This window comes from Hippopotamus amphibius, chromosome 1 (genome assembly GCF_030028045.1).
Source record: "Hippopotamus amphibius kiboko isolate mHipAmp2 chromosome 1, mHipAmp2.hap2, whole genome shotgun sequence".
NCBI classification, from domain to species: domain Eukaryota; kingdom Metazoa; phylum Chordata; class Mammalia; order Artiodactyla; family Hippopotamidae; genus Hippopotamus; species Hippopotamus amphibius.
In genome coordinates this window covers 217,916,793-217,932,516 of record NC_080186.1, presented here as the reverse complement: position 1 = coordinate 217,932,516, position 15,724 = coordinate 217,916,793, and the positions used below count along the sequence as shown (strand labels likewise).

Below are 15,724 nucleotides of genomic sequence, written 5' to 3'. Positions count from 1 at the left end.
GTGGCTTCCTAGGTGGCGTAGTGGTTGAGAATCCGCCTGCCAATGCAAGGGACACGGGTTTGATCCCTGCTCCAGGAAGATCCCACATGCTGCGGAGCAACTAAGCCCATGTGCCACAACTATTGAGCCTGCGCTTTAGAGCCCGTGAGCCACAACTATTGAGCCTGTGTACTGAAACTACTGAAGCCCATGCGCCTAGAGCCCGTGCTCTGTAACAAGAGAAGCCACAGCAATGAGGAGCCCATGCACTGCAACAAAGACTAGCCCCCACTCACCGCAACTAAAAAAGAAAGCCCGCGCACAGCAAAAAAGACCCAACACAGCCAATAAAATAAATAAAATAAATTTATTTAAAAAAAAAAGCTCCCCAGATATCTTCTAATGTTCCCATCAATTTGCCCCAGACACACATTTAATGGCTGTCAATATATTTGGAATTGTTGCAGTTAGTGTACGTAATGGTTTTGGGCTGCCACAACCTGCCTTTCGTGATGTCATGAAATGCATACCTGTGCCTTCTGTATTATTTCTACATTAGTTACCAAGTTTCTGGCAATAAAACTCTATTATTCTAAGCAAATATATTAAGAGTAGAGAAGAGACTCAACCTATTTAAATTTCTGCTTCATAATGACCAGGGTAAGACAGTATCACCTGTCAGAGTGTCCAGTCTGAAAGCATCAGAAATGAAAACTCTAAAGAAAAACTGTGCAATTCCTTGGGCCACTAATGGAATACAGATAGTCTCAAAATGCTGCACAAGTGATTTTAAAGTAGCAAAATGAATTTATAGCTTTTTTTTTTTGGCACACGGGCTTAGTTGCTCCGCGGCATGTGGGATCTTCCGGGAGCTGGGATCGAACCCGTGACCTCTGCATTGGCAGGCGGATTCTTAACCACTGCACCACCTAGGAAGCCCCACAAGATGAATTTATAGACTAATGATAAGGCATGTTTCTTGTTGGTTACAGGTTCTCCCATACTCCCTATTAAGAAACTGCTAATATACTAATGTATGAGATACACTAGACCTTTGGGGAAGTCAAATAACTGAAGTTGTTGAAGTACATTTAATTTTATAAGAAAAGCTTACGTTAATGTGAAAGCTGGATATTTTCTTATGATTCACTGCAAATATCCTCAGACTGGACATCTTGGCCCTCTAAACTGTTACTCTCTGAAAAAGAAATATACAAAATTATAAAACTAAGTTTATGTATTACATGTAAGACATATGTAAGGTAAATGTAATATACTACTTTTACAAAGTGGGAACAATATTTTTAGCGATCAAAAAGTCAGTGTGTAAGTTTATTGTATGTCAATTGTATCTCAATAAAAGTTCTTAAAGAAAAAAAAAGTCAATGCATAATTCAGAAAATGAAAAAAACTAAGCATGAGAAATATGGTTCTCAAGCTTAAAATGTCCCTTATTTTTTCAACATCTTTTAACTCTTCAAGAAAGATATGAAGATACTGTAGATAAAGATATATTGAAATCACAAAAATATATCATACTGACCAAGAAGCATTTTTACGTGAAAATAAAAAACAGAATTAAGTATAGAAAGGTAAACATCTACATGTTAAATTGGTAATTTCTCACTGATAGTATAACTTTTTGGTTTATCTGTATATTCTGATTTTTCTACCATAAATATGTAAAAATAAAATTATGTAAAAAATATACAGAAGCAAGTCCTCTGCTTCTATGATCATGGAAACTAAACATCTTTAGTTCAACATTTACTAAATATTTACTATACATCAAGTACACTCTCAAAGCTATGAGAAATGCATGGAAGCACATGAGACTGAGGGGGTGGGCATCAAGTAAATAGATAAGGTTAAACCATTGTGCACCATGTTATGTGAGAAGCCATGTCAAAACTCATTATTGGGACTTCCCTGGCGGCTCAGCGGTTAAGACTCCATGCTCCCAATGCAGGGGGCCAGGACTCCATCCCTGGTCAGGGAACTACACCCTGCATTCCGCAACAAAGAGTTTGCATGCCACAACAAAGAGTTCACATGTCACAACTAAGGAACCCATGTGCCGCAACTAAGACCTGGTGCAAATAAATAAATATTAAAAAAAAAAACCACCAAACCTCATTATTATTCCTTAATCTTCTCCTTTACATGTCTTAAGACAGAAACATTCACTACCCTTATTTAGGAAGTCACCAAGTCCTTTTCATATTATTTCCTAAACATATCTTGAATCCATTCCCTCTTCTTCATTTCCAATGACAAAGTTCAGAATGTTTGCAAAATCATGCATGTGAGATCCATTCTAAAATAAAACAATGGATTCTACCATAACAGAATACAAAAAGCTCACTAATACAGTTTGATCCCATATTGCAACCAACTTTTAAGAAACCATCATGTGTCAAAAACCTGGTATAACATCTAAGATGGTCCACAATTTTCTGAAAAGACTACTAAAATACTCTTCCTTTTCCTAACCACATATGCGTATGCTGCTAGATTTTTGTTACACATGCCAACCAAATATTTAAAATATATATATAGTAACATAATAAACACAGAAGCAGATGTAAGCTGTTTTCTATTAAGTCAGACATTAAAAAGACTTGCAAAATTGTAAAGCAATATAAAACACTCCTTAAACTAAATCATTTTTGTTTTTAAAATATAGGTATTTTTCATAAAAGTTTATTAATTACATCAATATTTAATGGATTTATTATTTTTAATGAATTATTAAAACATTTTAAAGTTTTGTTTTCATTTCTAATACCTGAACATTATAACCCATATAAAGAAAGCTGTCCTGAGTTCTGCCTCATTTTTAAGAGCGTGAAGGGTTCCCATAGACCAAAAATTTTAAAAACTTATTCTAGCACTTTCCCAAAGTGAATGCCCATCATTTTAGGTCATAGGGAAAAAAAAATCATTTACTAAACAAATGTTAGAAACAATAACCAACAAAATCTGTGATTTTGTAGTGTTGCTTACAATAAAATTATTTACATAACAATGTGAATTTATGGAAAAATTCTAATAGCACAGGTGACATTCATTTGTCAGTCTTAAAAAAAGGTAGTACTCAGATCACTTAAGTGGGAAATACTGCTTAAATCCATTCTTGACACATATCCTTCAAGTAAACAACCTCATCTTGTCAATTCCCTATTTAAAAACCTGTAAAGGTTCTTAATACAACAAATTCTGCCCCTAACTACCTTCACAGCCTTGTACTCTCCTACTCCCTATTCTATTCCAGGAGCCCTAGCCAAAATTCCTCTGAAACACCGTGCTCTGACACCTTCACACCATTGCATGTAATGGTGCCACTGAAATCCCCAAAGCCACACATCTGGCAAATTTCTATTCAATCTTCAATTCCCAGGTTGGAAGGCTTTCCTAATCTCCTATGAAGTTTTCATACTACCTTCTCTGTGTCTTCATTAACACTTGGAACTTATATTTACTCATGACAAATACGGTACTTCCAAATTATCTCCACTAATGGGAATTCCTCAAAAGGAGGGATTTTCTACCAAGCCTAGAAAAATGCCTCAAACATTTTTTTGACCTATAAAGTCATTTAGGGCCTGCCAGTGATTTTCTTCTTCCCCATGGCTCAATGATTTTCAACAAAAATGGTTTCCTATTGGTACTATCAAGTGAGTTCTTCTACAAGGCCCAGACCTCCTTAGGCCTTGGACACCACACAAGTGTAACTGAGCAGGGCTCTATGGGGCCTTCCCAGAATAGACACCACCCCCCTCCCCCGACCCGTGTCCTCACCTGCCGCTTGTCTGTAGAAAAACTTTAGCCTCCTAGGCCTTCCCCGAGATCCAAAGAGTAAATTTAATAAGAGAAGTAAAAAAGTGCCAAAATAAAGGAAAACAGTCAAACAAGACAAAATAATAATAGTTTAGCCATTAAACAAAGTCAGGGACCTTTAGTTCCTCCTCAAGGTCTACAGATAATATTCTGAGCCATGTCCCCTGAGTTGCCTTGCTGATACTGCCACCCCCACCAGGTGGAAGACGTTAACTGTATGCTGCCCACAGGCATGTAGACCCCAGACCAGTTGGAACCAGAAGGCTGATGATGTTGATTCCCAGCTACCTCACCACCAACCAGTCAGAAGAGTGTCCACGAGATGATCACACACCTCACAATCCCCCTCCCTCTCCTTATCTTTAAAACCTTTCCCTGAAAGCCTTTGGGGAGTTTGGGCATTTTAAGCACTAGCTACCTAGATCCTTTCTTGGTGCCCTGCAATAAACACTGCACTTTCCTTCACCACAACCTGGTGTCAGTAAATTGGCTTTATTGTGCTGAGGCAAGTGGATCCAAGCTTGGTTCGGTAACATAAGTACTCACTAAAAGCTGTGACACCTGATGGTATTAAAAGTGCAAGTAATGAGAAATAACAGGTAAATACCCATTCTACATTATCAATAAGTTACACTACCAATAAACAAAAGAATCCATGGACTTTTTTTTTTTAATCAGTGGACTATCATGCCTGTAAGTCTTAATACACAAAAACAGGAATCATGGGACCCTAAAGCACAATCACAAAATACATTAGCATGCAACCAGAAATGAAGATGATGTTGCTGAGGATAAAGTAATGTAGAAAAAGAGATTCTAAAGCATCAAGCTAAAATACTGTGCTTGCATACAGTATTTGTTACTGTACTTAGTAATTTTTCCTAAATAGGAAACTTCAATTCATTGTGTCATATTCAATGTTTGTTAGAAATGTAGCAAATATTAACTGGGCCAATATGTTCATTATTGCTTAATGTCAATCCCTAATGTTATCTTTGGTTTTTTTCTATTTACGTTGAATACATCATCTCAAGCTATCTACCTAAATACTCATTTTCACTACAAAATTTGTCACAAGTTCTAAAACAAGCTATTTACCTATATTTAAAAAATCAGTTCCAGCCTTTAACTTCATTCAAGAAAAAAGCTTAGCAAATCAACTTTTACTTGCTAAAAAAAATACTCAGTAGTTAAAGATATTCTTAAATTTATGTCAACTGGACTGAAAAAGCATCTTCCAATTCCCTGCTCATCTAACATTTACTGGAGCAACAAAAAGAGCTGGTTACTGGAAATATGAAAATTAGTAACACATGATCCCCATCCTCATGAAAAATGTTTGCTTTAACAATCCTGCATATTACAATAACAAACATTTCACTCATAATACTTTTCGCATGGCTCTTACTACTGTACCTGTTCCTCCTATTTAACACAAATAAGCTGATTTTTTTAACGCCATGCAATCAATTTATAAAGCAGCGCTCACATCCTCCTGGCTTATTCTTCTAATCTTATCTATACCAATAAATACTAAGTTTCATACAGATCAGCGGAATACACTTTTACACTTCTGACTGCCAAAATGCAAAGAGTGGGTATCTAGTACATACTTTCGCTAGGTGTACCAAAGTAGAGATGATACCCAACTTGGCTACTGCCAGCTATACAGGCAGAAATCTTTTTAAGACAGCTTTTTGCTGACTTACACGGATCAGTTTAAGCCATTTTAATCCCACAATCACAGCTGAAAATAAGAACAAATGATAACACAGCGACGACTTTTGGCTTCTCGATTTCACTCAAATCAAGATGTGACTATTGCTTAACCTCTAAAACGTCATTTATTTTGTATTTATGATTCAGAAGAGAAAAGGATATTATGGCTTTGAGAATTATAAATGCAAAAACATATGAGTTTATATAAACCTATTAAACAATTTAAACAAACCTATTAAAATTTTCCACAAACTGACAGGAAACAAAAAGGATAAATCTCACAATGTTAAGCAAAAAAAACCAACACAAAAAAGTTCATACTGTATGATTTCAATTACCACAAGTTTAAAATAGCAAAACTCATCCATTCTGTTAGAAGTCAGGGTAGTGTGTACCCTTAGGAGTGACAGTTACTTGAAAGGGCACGAGGAGGGCTTCTCAGGTGCAGGTAACTTCTTGATTTGGGTGCTGCTTACATGGGTGTATTCAGGTTTTGAAGAATCCACTAAAAACATCCACCTAGGATATGCATTTGTTAGCATGTCATAATTACTACACGTCAATAAAGTCTTTCAAAAACTCTCCATAAACTTTTAACTATACTAGAAATGTCAAGTGGGCCCCTTGCTTGTGGTGGAAAAGGCCTGACTATGCTTTACAGAGAACTTGCTGGAGTCTCAAGTCTTCCATCATCTTGGAAAAGTCACTTCAAACCTCAGCCTTTCTTTTCATCTATCACATCACAGGATCTATATGAGAATTAAGTTCAATTATCAACAAGAATTTATTGTGTCTACCACTGCCTTCTGAGTAATGGGGTTAAAAGTAGTGAATAAAAATAATCCAACAGTCCCCGCCCTCATACTATCTTTATCCTAGTCGGTGGATACAAACAATAAACAAAAGAAAGAAAATTCATAGCATCTCCTATGGTGATAGGTGCCACAGCGAAGAATTAAGCAGGAAAGGGGAACTGGGACAGTTATCATTATAAGGAGCTCATGGAAGCCCTCAATAAAACAGTGACCTGAATCAGGTGTGGAAGGCAATACCCGAGGGAAGTGCATCCCAGGAAGAGAGATTAGTTTATTGCACTTGAAAATATACAAATATTAGTTAGAATTAGTTCGGGCTTGAAAGAAAATAAGTCACATTAAAGATGAAGCCTTAAAAACACTGCCTCAAATCCAAGCTCGAAGACTTAGGGAGACGAATAACAGAATGACGTTCCAGACCGTGAGAGTAATTAAGGGAACTTCAGCGATTGTACATTAAAAAAGAAAACCCACAGCTTTCCTCGTACCACTAGAGAACCACTAACTGCAAATCCACTCAGCACCGTCCTATGCACCAGAAGGCCTCAGAAATTTCAGAAATTAGTCCAGAAAAGTACGATGTCGTCTTTCTTTTTTGACAGCTGTCAAGACCCAGTAATTTTACTTTCCTCTACAGTAAGTTTTCGTTCCTTTGCATCCTTCTCAATCGTGCACGCATTACACACGGTGACAGGAAGAAAGACCAGCCGCTCTCGCCACAGGAGAGCGAGAAAGGCCCCCACGTGGGCGGACACCGAGGTGAGGGGGCGGGAGGCCCTGCAGGCCTCGTGCTCGCCCGGCTGTAGCACCCTGGAAGGTCGCCGGTGGCCAGGTGGTCCTAGGCACGCGGGAGTTGCACCGCGTCGCCGGCTACCCACCTGGCACTCGGTCACATTCCAGAGGCCGGCTTTCCCCGCCGCTGGGCTGGTGCAAGCCGAGTGCGGGCCGCACCAGAGTGTGCAAAGGCCTCACGCCGCTACGCCCTACCTCGGAGTAAAGCCTTACCCGTGAGTAGAACCTAGATCATTTTCACTCAGCCTCCGGCGGCGTCGTATTTCATCACTTCCGGCGGTGCCCCACTGAAAGGCCGCCGGCCGGCAACTTCCGCCCTCCTAGCTGAAAGTGGAGAACGGAGGCTCGGAACGGCTGCGTCGCGCTTTCTCTGGAGTCGGTCGAGTTGGAAGTGTCCCTTTCCTGTCGCGGGCGGCGCGGTGTCGGCTTGTGGGTCTCTGAGACCCCGACAATTGAGAGCCTCTTCGCACCCGGGCAGCTGCACCCGGCGGCTCGGCGGCCGTCACCATGGTGAGGAGGTCGCCTCGGGCGCTCGCCGCCTAGGGCGTCAGAGGTGGCGGGGCCTGGGGGCGCTGGGGCTGGCGGTGAGGGGCGGTAGGCGGAAGTGAGGTGCTGCTGAGGGAATGAGGGTGGACTCTGTGGGGTGCGCTCCGTGGAGTGAAAACAACTTCACTTTCGGGCCATAGAGTGAGTGATGTGCCCGAGCACAGGCTCTTGGAGCCAGACAGGTTTCACTCTGTTACATTTCTCGCGTCGCCCAAAGTTCTATGGCCATCAGTACCAAAGCCGAGTGATAACTATACTGTAGGTTTTAATCCCGCATCAGTCCTCGTCTCTGCCGAGGAGACTGAAAGAATGTCCTGCCACCGACCAAGCACCTAATGAATTGCAGAGCCGCGCTTATAGCCCAGATCTGACTGCCAGATCCTTTGTCTTTCTACTACGTGTTTAATCTCAGCTTCTCTGCAAAATGCATTTTACATCACATACCTTTTTCATGGTTGCTGCCAAGTTTATGTGATAGCAGTTGCAAACACTATGCATACGTAGAGCCTCGTTGTTATTATAGCATCATTCTCTGTGCTGGGGTTGGCTTTACATCGTTGTTTTATTTTTGTAGTCTTAAAATACAAATAGACTGGGGCCGCGTGTTTAAAATAAGACAGAATTGGCGTATGAGATAAAACAGGCACTTAAGAAGTAAAAGGGGACCCCATACATTGCTCATGAAACGCAAAATACTACAGCCACCTTGAAAACAGTTTGGCATATGTCCACACAAAGACTTATGTGCAAATGTTTATTCACTAAAAACTGGAAATAACCCAAATATCTGTCAGTTGGTAAATGAGTAAACGGTGGTATATCCATAAAATAACTGCTTGTCAAAAGAATTGAAGTATGGATACATGCTACAACATAGGAGAATCTCAAAAGCCTTATGCTAAGTGAAAGAAGCTAGATGCAAAAGGCTACATACTGTAGATTCCATTTACATTTCATTCTGGGAAAGACAAAACTAGAACAATAGATATCAGATTGGAGATGGAAAAAGAGGATTGACTTCAAAGGGGAACTTTCTGGGGTGTTCGAAATATTCTCAATTTTGATTCTGGCGGTTACAGAGCTGTATAGCTTGTTAAAACTTATCACTCTATACCTACATCTAAAAAGGGTACATTTCATTGTATGTATGTAACTTATACTTCAATAAAACTGAGTAAAATTTGAAATTTTTAAAAGTACAACAATGATGGTATTGAAAAATCAGATTATTGATTGTTCAGAAAAGAGATCCTAGAATCAGATCATCCCTTTTGTGGTCCAGTGGGTTTTGGACAGTTCTATTCAATGAACAGTAACTTTCACTGAGTTTATTACAGATGTAAATCCTGATGCCTCATATCATCCATGACCAAAATTTATCTAACTTACATCATGTGATTAGGCTTAATAGTGCGAGAGCTATTTAATAAAGTGAGCAGTGGATGACATAGGACCTTCTATACTTTATATGCTGCTCAGAAGAAAGTATTTTAGAATAACTGTCAGTAATTTTTTAAAGTTAAAGTAATGCTTCTTGCACTGTTATAGCCACAAAACGAATATATTGAGTTACACCGCAAGCGCTATGGATATCGTTTGGATTACCATGAGAAAAAGAGAAAGAAGGAAGGTCGAGAGGCTCATGAACGTTCAAAGAAGGCAAAAAAGATGATTGGTCTGAAAGCTAAACTCTACCATAAACAACGCCATGCTGAGAAAATACAAATGAAAAAGACGTAAGTGATCGTTTATTTGTTGTACCAGGTTAATGTCTTTTGAGTAATAGTTATTAAATAACTGTTGATAATTTTGAATCTTTTTCATTCTTTATAGTATTAAGATGCATGAAAAGAGAAACACCAAACAGAAGAATGATGAAAAGACTCCACAAGGAGCAGTACCTGCATATCTACTAGACAGAGAGGGACAGTCTCGCGCTAAAGTACTTTCCAATATGATTAAACAAAAACGAAAAGAGAAAGCGGTAAGCAGTAAAAATTGAAGTCTTTATTTTTGTTGTTGTTGTTCAGAATTACTTAAATTCATATTAGGTTCTTACTTTATTTCTTCAATTAAATGGAAAAGGCCAACTATTCCCATTATTTAGATGTTGAAGTGTTTGTAAATTTTATTTTGTATAAGATGTCTAAATAATAAAAAATTTTGCTTTCTCACCATAAGAACACTCAACAGGATTTAAAAAAATTTTTTTTAGAATGCCATGCATTTTTAGTTTTAAAAAGTTATTTAAAACAGCTTCTTATACTTGACAACTCTTAATGTTATGCTGTTGTGGAGAAGGATACAACTGCTTCTTGTTTTTCCTACCCTGCAGTGCCAAAACTGGTTGAAAGGTAGAATAGTGGAAAGCATCTGAAGTTATCTGAGTTAAAAATTGAGCGATTTTTAAAAAAATACTTCTGGGTTGCACTTGGTGTCAAATTAGGTTAAATTCTGCTAAAAGCAGAGAGAAAGATACTATTTTTAAACACCTGTGGATAGAGACAGAAATCTAGGTAGCAGCAGAATATGCACTATCTGTATTTAATGAACTTACAGTCTTCAGATTTGATTTTTAAAACTTTATTGCTTATTTTTTGGTATGTAAGTATCAAAATTAGAACGGTAGAACTTTAGCACCAAAAGAAACTTCAGAGGTTATCTACTTAATCCCTCTTCATTTTACAGATGAAAAGACTGGAGTCCAGGAGGTTGTAAATCACTCTTCACAGGCACTTGTGTATGACATGGTAGAGTTTGCTTCTAGAACCTGTGTCCTTAGTAATGGATCCAGAATTCTTTCTACTGCCTTGCACTGCTTCCATTTTTCCCATAGAATCTGCATTCTAGGCAGGTACAAAATGGGTGATTTTGTCTTACTAGTAATATAATCTAAAAATCCATTCAAGGTAGAAATACAAAGATATGTTAAGAGGTGGAGACAGTCTTCCAGTTTTACACTATTAACTATTTAGTAGTAAACTTAACTAGTTCCAGTTAATTTTGGGCTTGTGAGGAGACAGTGCAGATCTCTAGAAAATAGTTGAGCCAAAATGTTGTTGTTAAGCAGAAAAGTGAATCTGCTACTTTGTACAACTAAGAAATATTTGACTTTTTATTCTTATTGTCTTTTAGTAACAATTTAAATTTTTACTGTGGTCTGTTTTAGGGAAAATGGGAAGTTCCTCTGCCCAAAGTTCGTGCCCAGGGAGAAACAGAAGTATTAAAAGTTATTCGAACAGGAAAGAGAAAGAAGAAAGCCTGGAAGAGGATGGTTACTAAAGTCTGCTTTGTTGGAGATGGCTTTACTCGAAAACCACCTAAATATGAAAGATTCATTAGGCCAATGGTAAGACCCTGCTAGAGTGCAGTGGCTTAAATATCCGTTTTATGTTAAACTGGATAAAGTACTTGAGAGTTTCCTTAAATTCCTAAAACTAATACAAAAAAACAGGTTGAAAGACATTTTTAGGCTATTTTTGTTATTTTAAGTTATTGATAAGGATTGGTTAGCATTTTTCCACTACTGTCAAGAATCTTGGCTTCAGCTTCATAGGAGATTTGAGATGAAAAAGAATTTTCGTTACAGATTGTCAGTGAATCTTGACCTTTAAACATGACATATTAGAATCTTCATTTTCCACACATTTTACTCATTCAGCAAGTGATCTATTATATGCCTGACATTTGTTGTCTTTGAGAACAATTAGAAAACTTGAATAGAATTGTTTTTTCAAGAGTTAATTCCAGTTTTGTAAGGGAATTATCTTAATGCCTTTGAAAATACTTAGTATGCAGTCATTGACAAAAGAGAATATAATACTAAAATGGGACTTTAATTTCTGTTGACAGCAGTGATGGTCAATACCATTCTCCTCCCCACCTCCCCAAATATAACTGAAGATATATTTTTGCAGAATCCCTTTAAACAGAATGAATTAATCTCCCAACTGGATACCAGCCTGCTTAGAAATCAGGGTCAGAGGGGAAAGTTAGCAGTGTTACTCTAGCTCTCAACCTGAATAAATTTCAATGAATTAAAATGTTGTCAAATAACCTGCTAATATAAATAAAGTTCTATTGGAAAACAGCCATGTCCATTCATTTACATATTGTCTATGGCTGTTTTTTTCTACAGTTTGAGTACAGTATTTGTAACAGAGACCATGTGGTCTGCAAAGCCTAAAATAAGAACTTCACTATCTGTTTATTTGCAGAAAATGTTTACCCATTCCTGGATTCCATCATGGATTCCCCTTGATTGCATATTCATAATCTTCTGAATGCATTTTGGTGAACTTAAGTTCTACAGGGAGAGAATATACTAGTCAGGCTGTTCTAGGCTTTCTATAGCTTGGCAGATATGTTTCTTATTGTGGATTAATCAGATGGCATTCTGAATGTTATATAAGCTTGATTAATGAGTCTGTTACTAAGAATTTGATTTACTCTCATTTGCCCCCTTCCCCCCATACAGGGAAAAGTCAAATTTAAGAGATTACAAAGTGTGGTGGCTTATAAAGTGCTACACCCCAGAAGACCACATCTAGGTGACTAGGTGAATCTGGTCTCTAATAGAAACCTCTCTGGGCTCTCTCCAGGTTTTGCCCAATATTAATCATCAACACAAAGAAAGCTGACATTCTTTCATCATGGAAGGTGGATGAAGTTTATAAAGACTTGGAATCAAGATACATGATTCCATCCTCACACCATTTAGCCTGATTTTAACAGTTTATTTAACCTGCTGGTCCTTGTTTTATCATTAAAAAAAAAAAAAGAACAAGGGGACTTGTAAGTTTGTCATGTTTAAATGTGCTATTTGTGAGCTCTAGCATAGTGCCTCGCATGTAGCAAGTATAGATAACTAGTCAGAAGAAAATCTAAATATGATGCTAGGTAGCTGTTCCATTTTGAAAACTTTTCAGGAATGTGTGTTTGGGTTTTTTTCCCCACATACTTTCCTGTGTCAGGTTTCACTTCTAAGTATTTTCTTCCATGCCTTAAGATTAGACATTCAATCCTTTTTTGGAGGGAGGGAAAATGATTGGAAAAGATAAGCAAAAAGGATCAATGTTCATCATTGTTAACATTTTCAACTCCAGATGTTCTTGTGTTTGACTTATCAGGGATTACGTTTCAAGAAGGCCCACGTTACACATCCTGAACTGAAGGCCACCTTTTGCCTGCCAATACTTGGTGTAAAGAAAAATCCATCATCCCCATTGTATACAACTTTGGGTGTTATTACCAAAGGTACTGTCATCGAGGTGAACGTGAGTGAGCTGGGCCTTGTGACACAAGGAGGCAAGGTCATTTGGGGTAAGTAAAATTTTGAATATGGGGCTGCTGGTGTTATAATCCTAAGATAGAAGTTTTTAAGTTGACATAAAGTACACAGCAAATTTTAATGCAGTTAAACTTGATGTGAATGAGATTTAAATCTTTAGTAAGAACACTTTTTGCAGGAAAAGTTATGAATGCAGTTCTTAGTTTACTGGTTTCAGTTACCAAAGGTATACTACATTGCCAGATATTTTTTGACGTTTTTTATTTAAAAAGGTATGTGAAAAGCAGATGGGAAGTTATAATTTTAATTGAAAAATACTGGAAGAAAATAAATTAACCATAAATAGGGGGGAAGGCATGCAGCATACACTTAGCCACACTATTTTAGTAACAATTAAAACCTGAATTGTCATGCAACAATTTTAAATTATGTTTTCCTCATTTTCTTACTTTTCTGCTTTCAGTACCCAGATATTTCTAAACTTTAATGTTCTTTGAAAGGATACTATACACTGTATAGCTTCTTGATTGAGTCTTCATTAGTCATTGGCACGTACTTCACGTTGTATGACCTCGATTTTAAAATACGTTGTTAAATTGATTTGAAACTTAGTTAATACTTGATGCTTTTTTCGGTAAAAATTGTGTGGATAAGGAGCAGTGCTCAGGACCATCCACAAAGGCTTGTTCATACAACATAGTAACAGAATGGAGCTGGCCACCATTTATAGAAACAACGTTTACATAAATATTGGATTCGGAACTCAAGCGTGGTCTTGAATGAGTTCATTTTATAACATCTCATCATACTGCTATAGTTCATTTTTTTGTTTCTTAAAAGTGCTAATTGTAAATATTTTAGGCAAAGTTTATATGTATTCTTTAAAGTTAATTTTTATTAGCTAATATCCCTCCTTTTTCTGTTTTGTTTTCCTAAGGAAAATATGCCCAGGTTACCAACAATCCTGAAAACGATGGATGCATAAATGCAGTCTTATTGGTTTGACAGCAGTTACATACAAATAATTCCTTATAATTATTGAAGACTACACACCAATCAGGAAACCATTACTATTTGTGAATACTACCAATCAGCCTTATATGTCTGCAGTCATCAAGAAAAGTATTTATTCTATTGTTTTAAAAAAAAAAATTAAAATGGTCTACTTTTACAAATTGGTCTTTTGTGTCTGTTTAGTGTTTAGATGTTCATGAAATTGAATGATTAAAAAATTATAGAAATATCCTACTTATCAGTACCTGCATACTAAGCAGTACAGATCTGTCATTACTGGAAAAGCCAGTGTAGTTGAAAACACCTTGTATCATGAAGGTTAGTGCGCACTTAAACGTGAGGAATAGGCCAAGAAACTTTGTCACATCAAAGACCTCACCTGAGGTCTTCTCTTCCTCACTGTAGATTAATCCTAAGAAATGCAGCATTAACACAACATTTTAGTGAAAATACTTTATAAAGTGTATGAGAAGGCACATTACACTTTATAAAGTTCAAAAGAACTTAGATAAAACTTTTTACCTCTAATTAACCCTTAACTTATATCTTAACTTATTCCTATAAGTTAGGGAACTCGTATTTTAAACATTTTCGCCTCTCATTCATCATATACAATGCCATATACTTGGAACTGTATTTTCTACTCAAGGCACATGAAAAAAAAAAAAAAAACCCAAAATGTTTATACTTTTAGCATTTTCTGTATTCTAAACTTAGGGTAGTATATTTATTTTAGAATGGTAAAAATTTAAGTGAGTCCAGGTAAAATAGTTTTAAAAAGAAAAAGCCTGCACTGATGCCCTTGAAGAGAAATTTATTTGTAGTTACTTAGATAATGTTAAAAAGGTCATGTTTTAGTCAAAAGCACATCTGTGATCTGAGTTATGGTTGTGACTTTGAGCTTTAGGGTGTCTGTGTATCAATTTATAATCACGTTAATTGTTTTCAATTCTTTATTTTTTAAAGTCTGTCTTGAAAGTACAACCAATGTGATTAATTGTGCCTTAAACAAAATCAGTGTCTAAACAAATTCAGTATCTAAACATATCTTCACCAATGAAATCAGGTAAAAGGGAAGGAATTCCAAAACACAGACCAGGAAGCAATCACAAAATATAGGTTTAATTACTACTGTTAAACATAAAAATTAAAAATCAAAAAACAAAACTACCAAGAAAACAAACAAGTACTTGAGTAAGTCTTGCTATTCTGAATAATGTAACATCTTTTCTAAATTGTATAAACACAGTAGAAGTTTTAGAACATACAGACACTTAGGAAAAGAAAGGCTAGTTCCTTGGGAATGACTACCCAATATGATACAATAACTTTAGGATAACAGAAGCTGAACCTTCCTTACAATTAGATTTTAACAAATGATTCTGCCAGTAATAGAAATGAGGAATGTGTGAGTAAGTTTTGGAGGGTGAAAGAAAAAAAATCAAAGGTAAGCACTGGATACAGAACTGAGGTTTGCTTATTTTTCACAACCAAAAATAAGCAAGTTAACTATCTTGCACAAATAAAGCTTGATACTAGGTATGTGAACAGAAGCATAAACATTTGTAACTAATCACACCCATGAAAGACTGGATTAACACTTTGAACACTGTATTGCCACTAGTGGACATACAAGGCAGAAATTTCTAAAATACTGTTACACAGATGAGTAATGTTAGTATAAATTCTTTATTTACATTAAGATCTGTTTCAGTTTGCTGGTGTGACC

General features: G+C 36.8%; 2 protein-coding genes across 6 annotated transcripts in view; one reads left to right on the top strand and one right to left on the bottom strand.

Moving 5' to 3' along the window:
- Window positions 1–7,405, bottom strand: part of GFM2 (GTP dependent ribosome recycling factor mitochondrial 2) — a 72,575-nt gene extending 65,170 nt beyond the window's left edge. For 3 of the 5 annotated variants that reach the window (XM_057741044.1, XM_057741020.1, XM_057741051.1), the window contains exons 1-2: window positions 7,359–7,405; window positions 1,094–1,177 (exon numbers count right to left, since the gene is read on the bottom strand). Coding sequence is in view for 1 of the 5 variants with exons in the window: in XM_057741059.1 (XP_057597042.1) it covers window positions 1,094–1,153 (60 nt within the window). In the remaining 4 variants the exon portion in view is untranslated. Of the gene's footprint in view, window positions 1–1,093; window positions 1,178–7,231 lie in introns of those variants that run through there. The other 2 variants (XM_057741030.1, XM_057741059.1) reach the window with 2 other exon arrangements.
- Window positions 7,406–7,504: 99 nt separating this feature from the next.
- Window positions 7,505–14,156, top strand: NSA2 (NSA2 ribosome biogenesis factor). The gene is made up of 6 exons (XM_057741096.1): window positions 7,505–7,655; window positions 9,240–9,427; window positions 9,525–9,675; window positions 10,861–11,040; window positions 12,821–13,013; window positions 13,919–14,156. Exons 1-6 carry the CDS (start codon window positions 7,653–7,655, stop codon window positions 13,984–13,986), a joined length of 783 nt encoding a protein of 260 aa, XP_057597079.1. The 5' UTR covers window positions 7,505–7,652; the 3' UTR covers window positions 13,987–14,156.
- Window positions 14,157–15,724: the final 1,568 nt, after the last annotated feature.

Coding starts and splice junctions, on each gene's coding strand:
- NSA2 (XM_057741096.1), top strand. Junction 9,428..9,524: donor AAAATACAAATGAAAAAGAC/GTAAGTGATCGT, acceptor CATTCTTTATAG/TATTAAGATGCATGAAAAGA. Junction 11,041..12,820: donor AAAGATTCATTAGGCCAATG/GTAAGACCCTGC, acceptor TTGACTTATCAG/GGATTACGTTTCAAGAAGGC.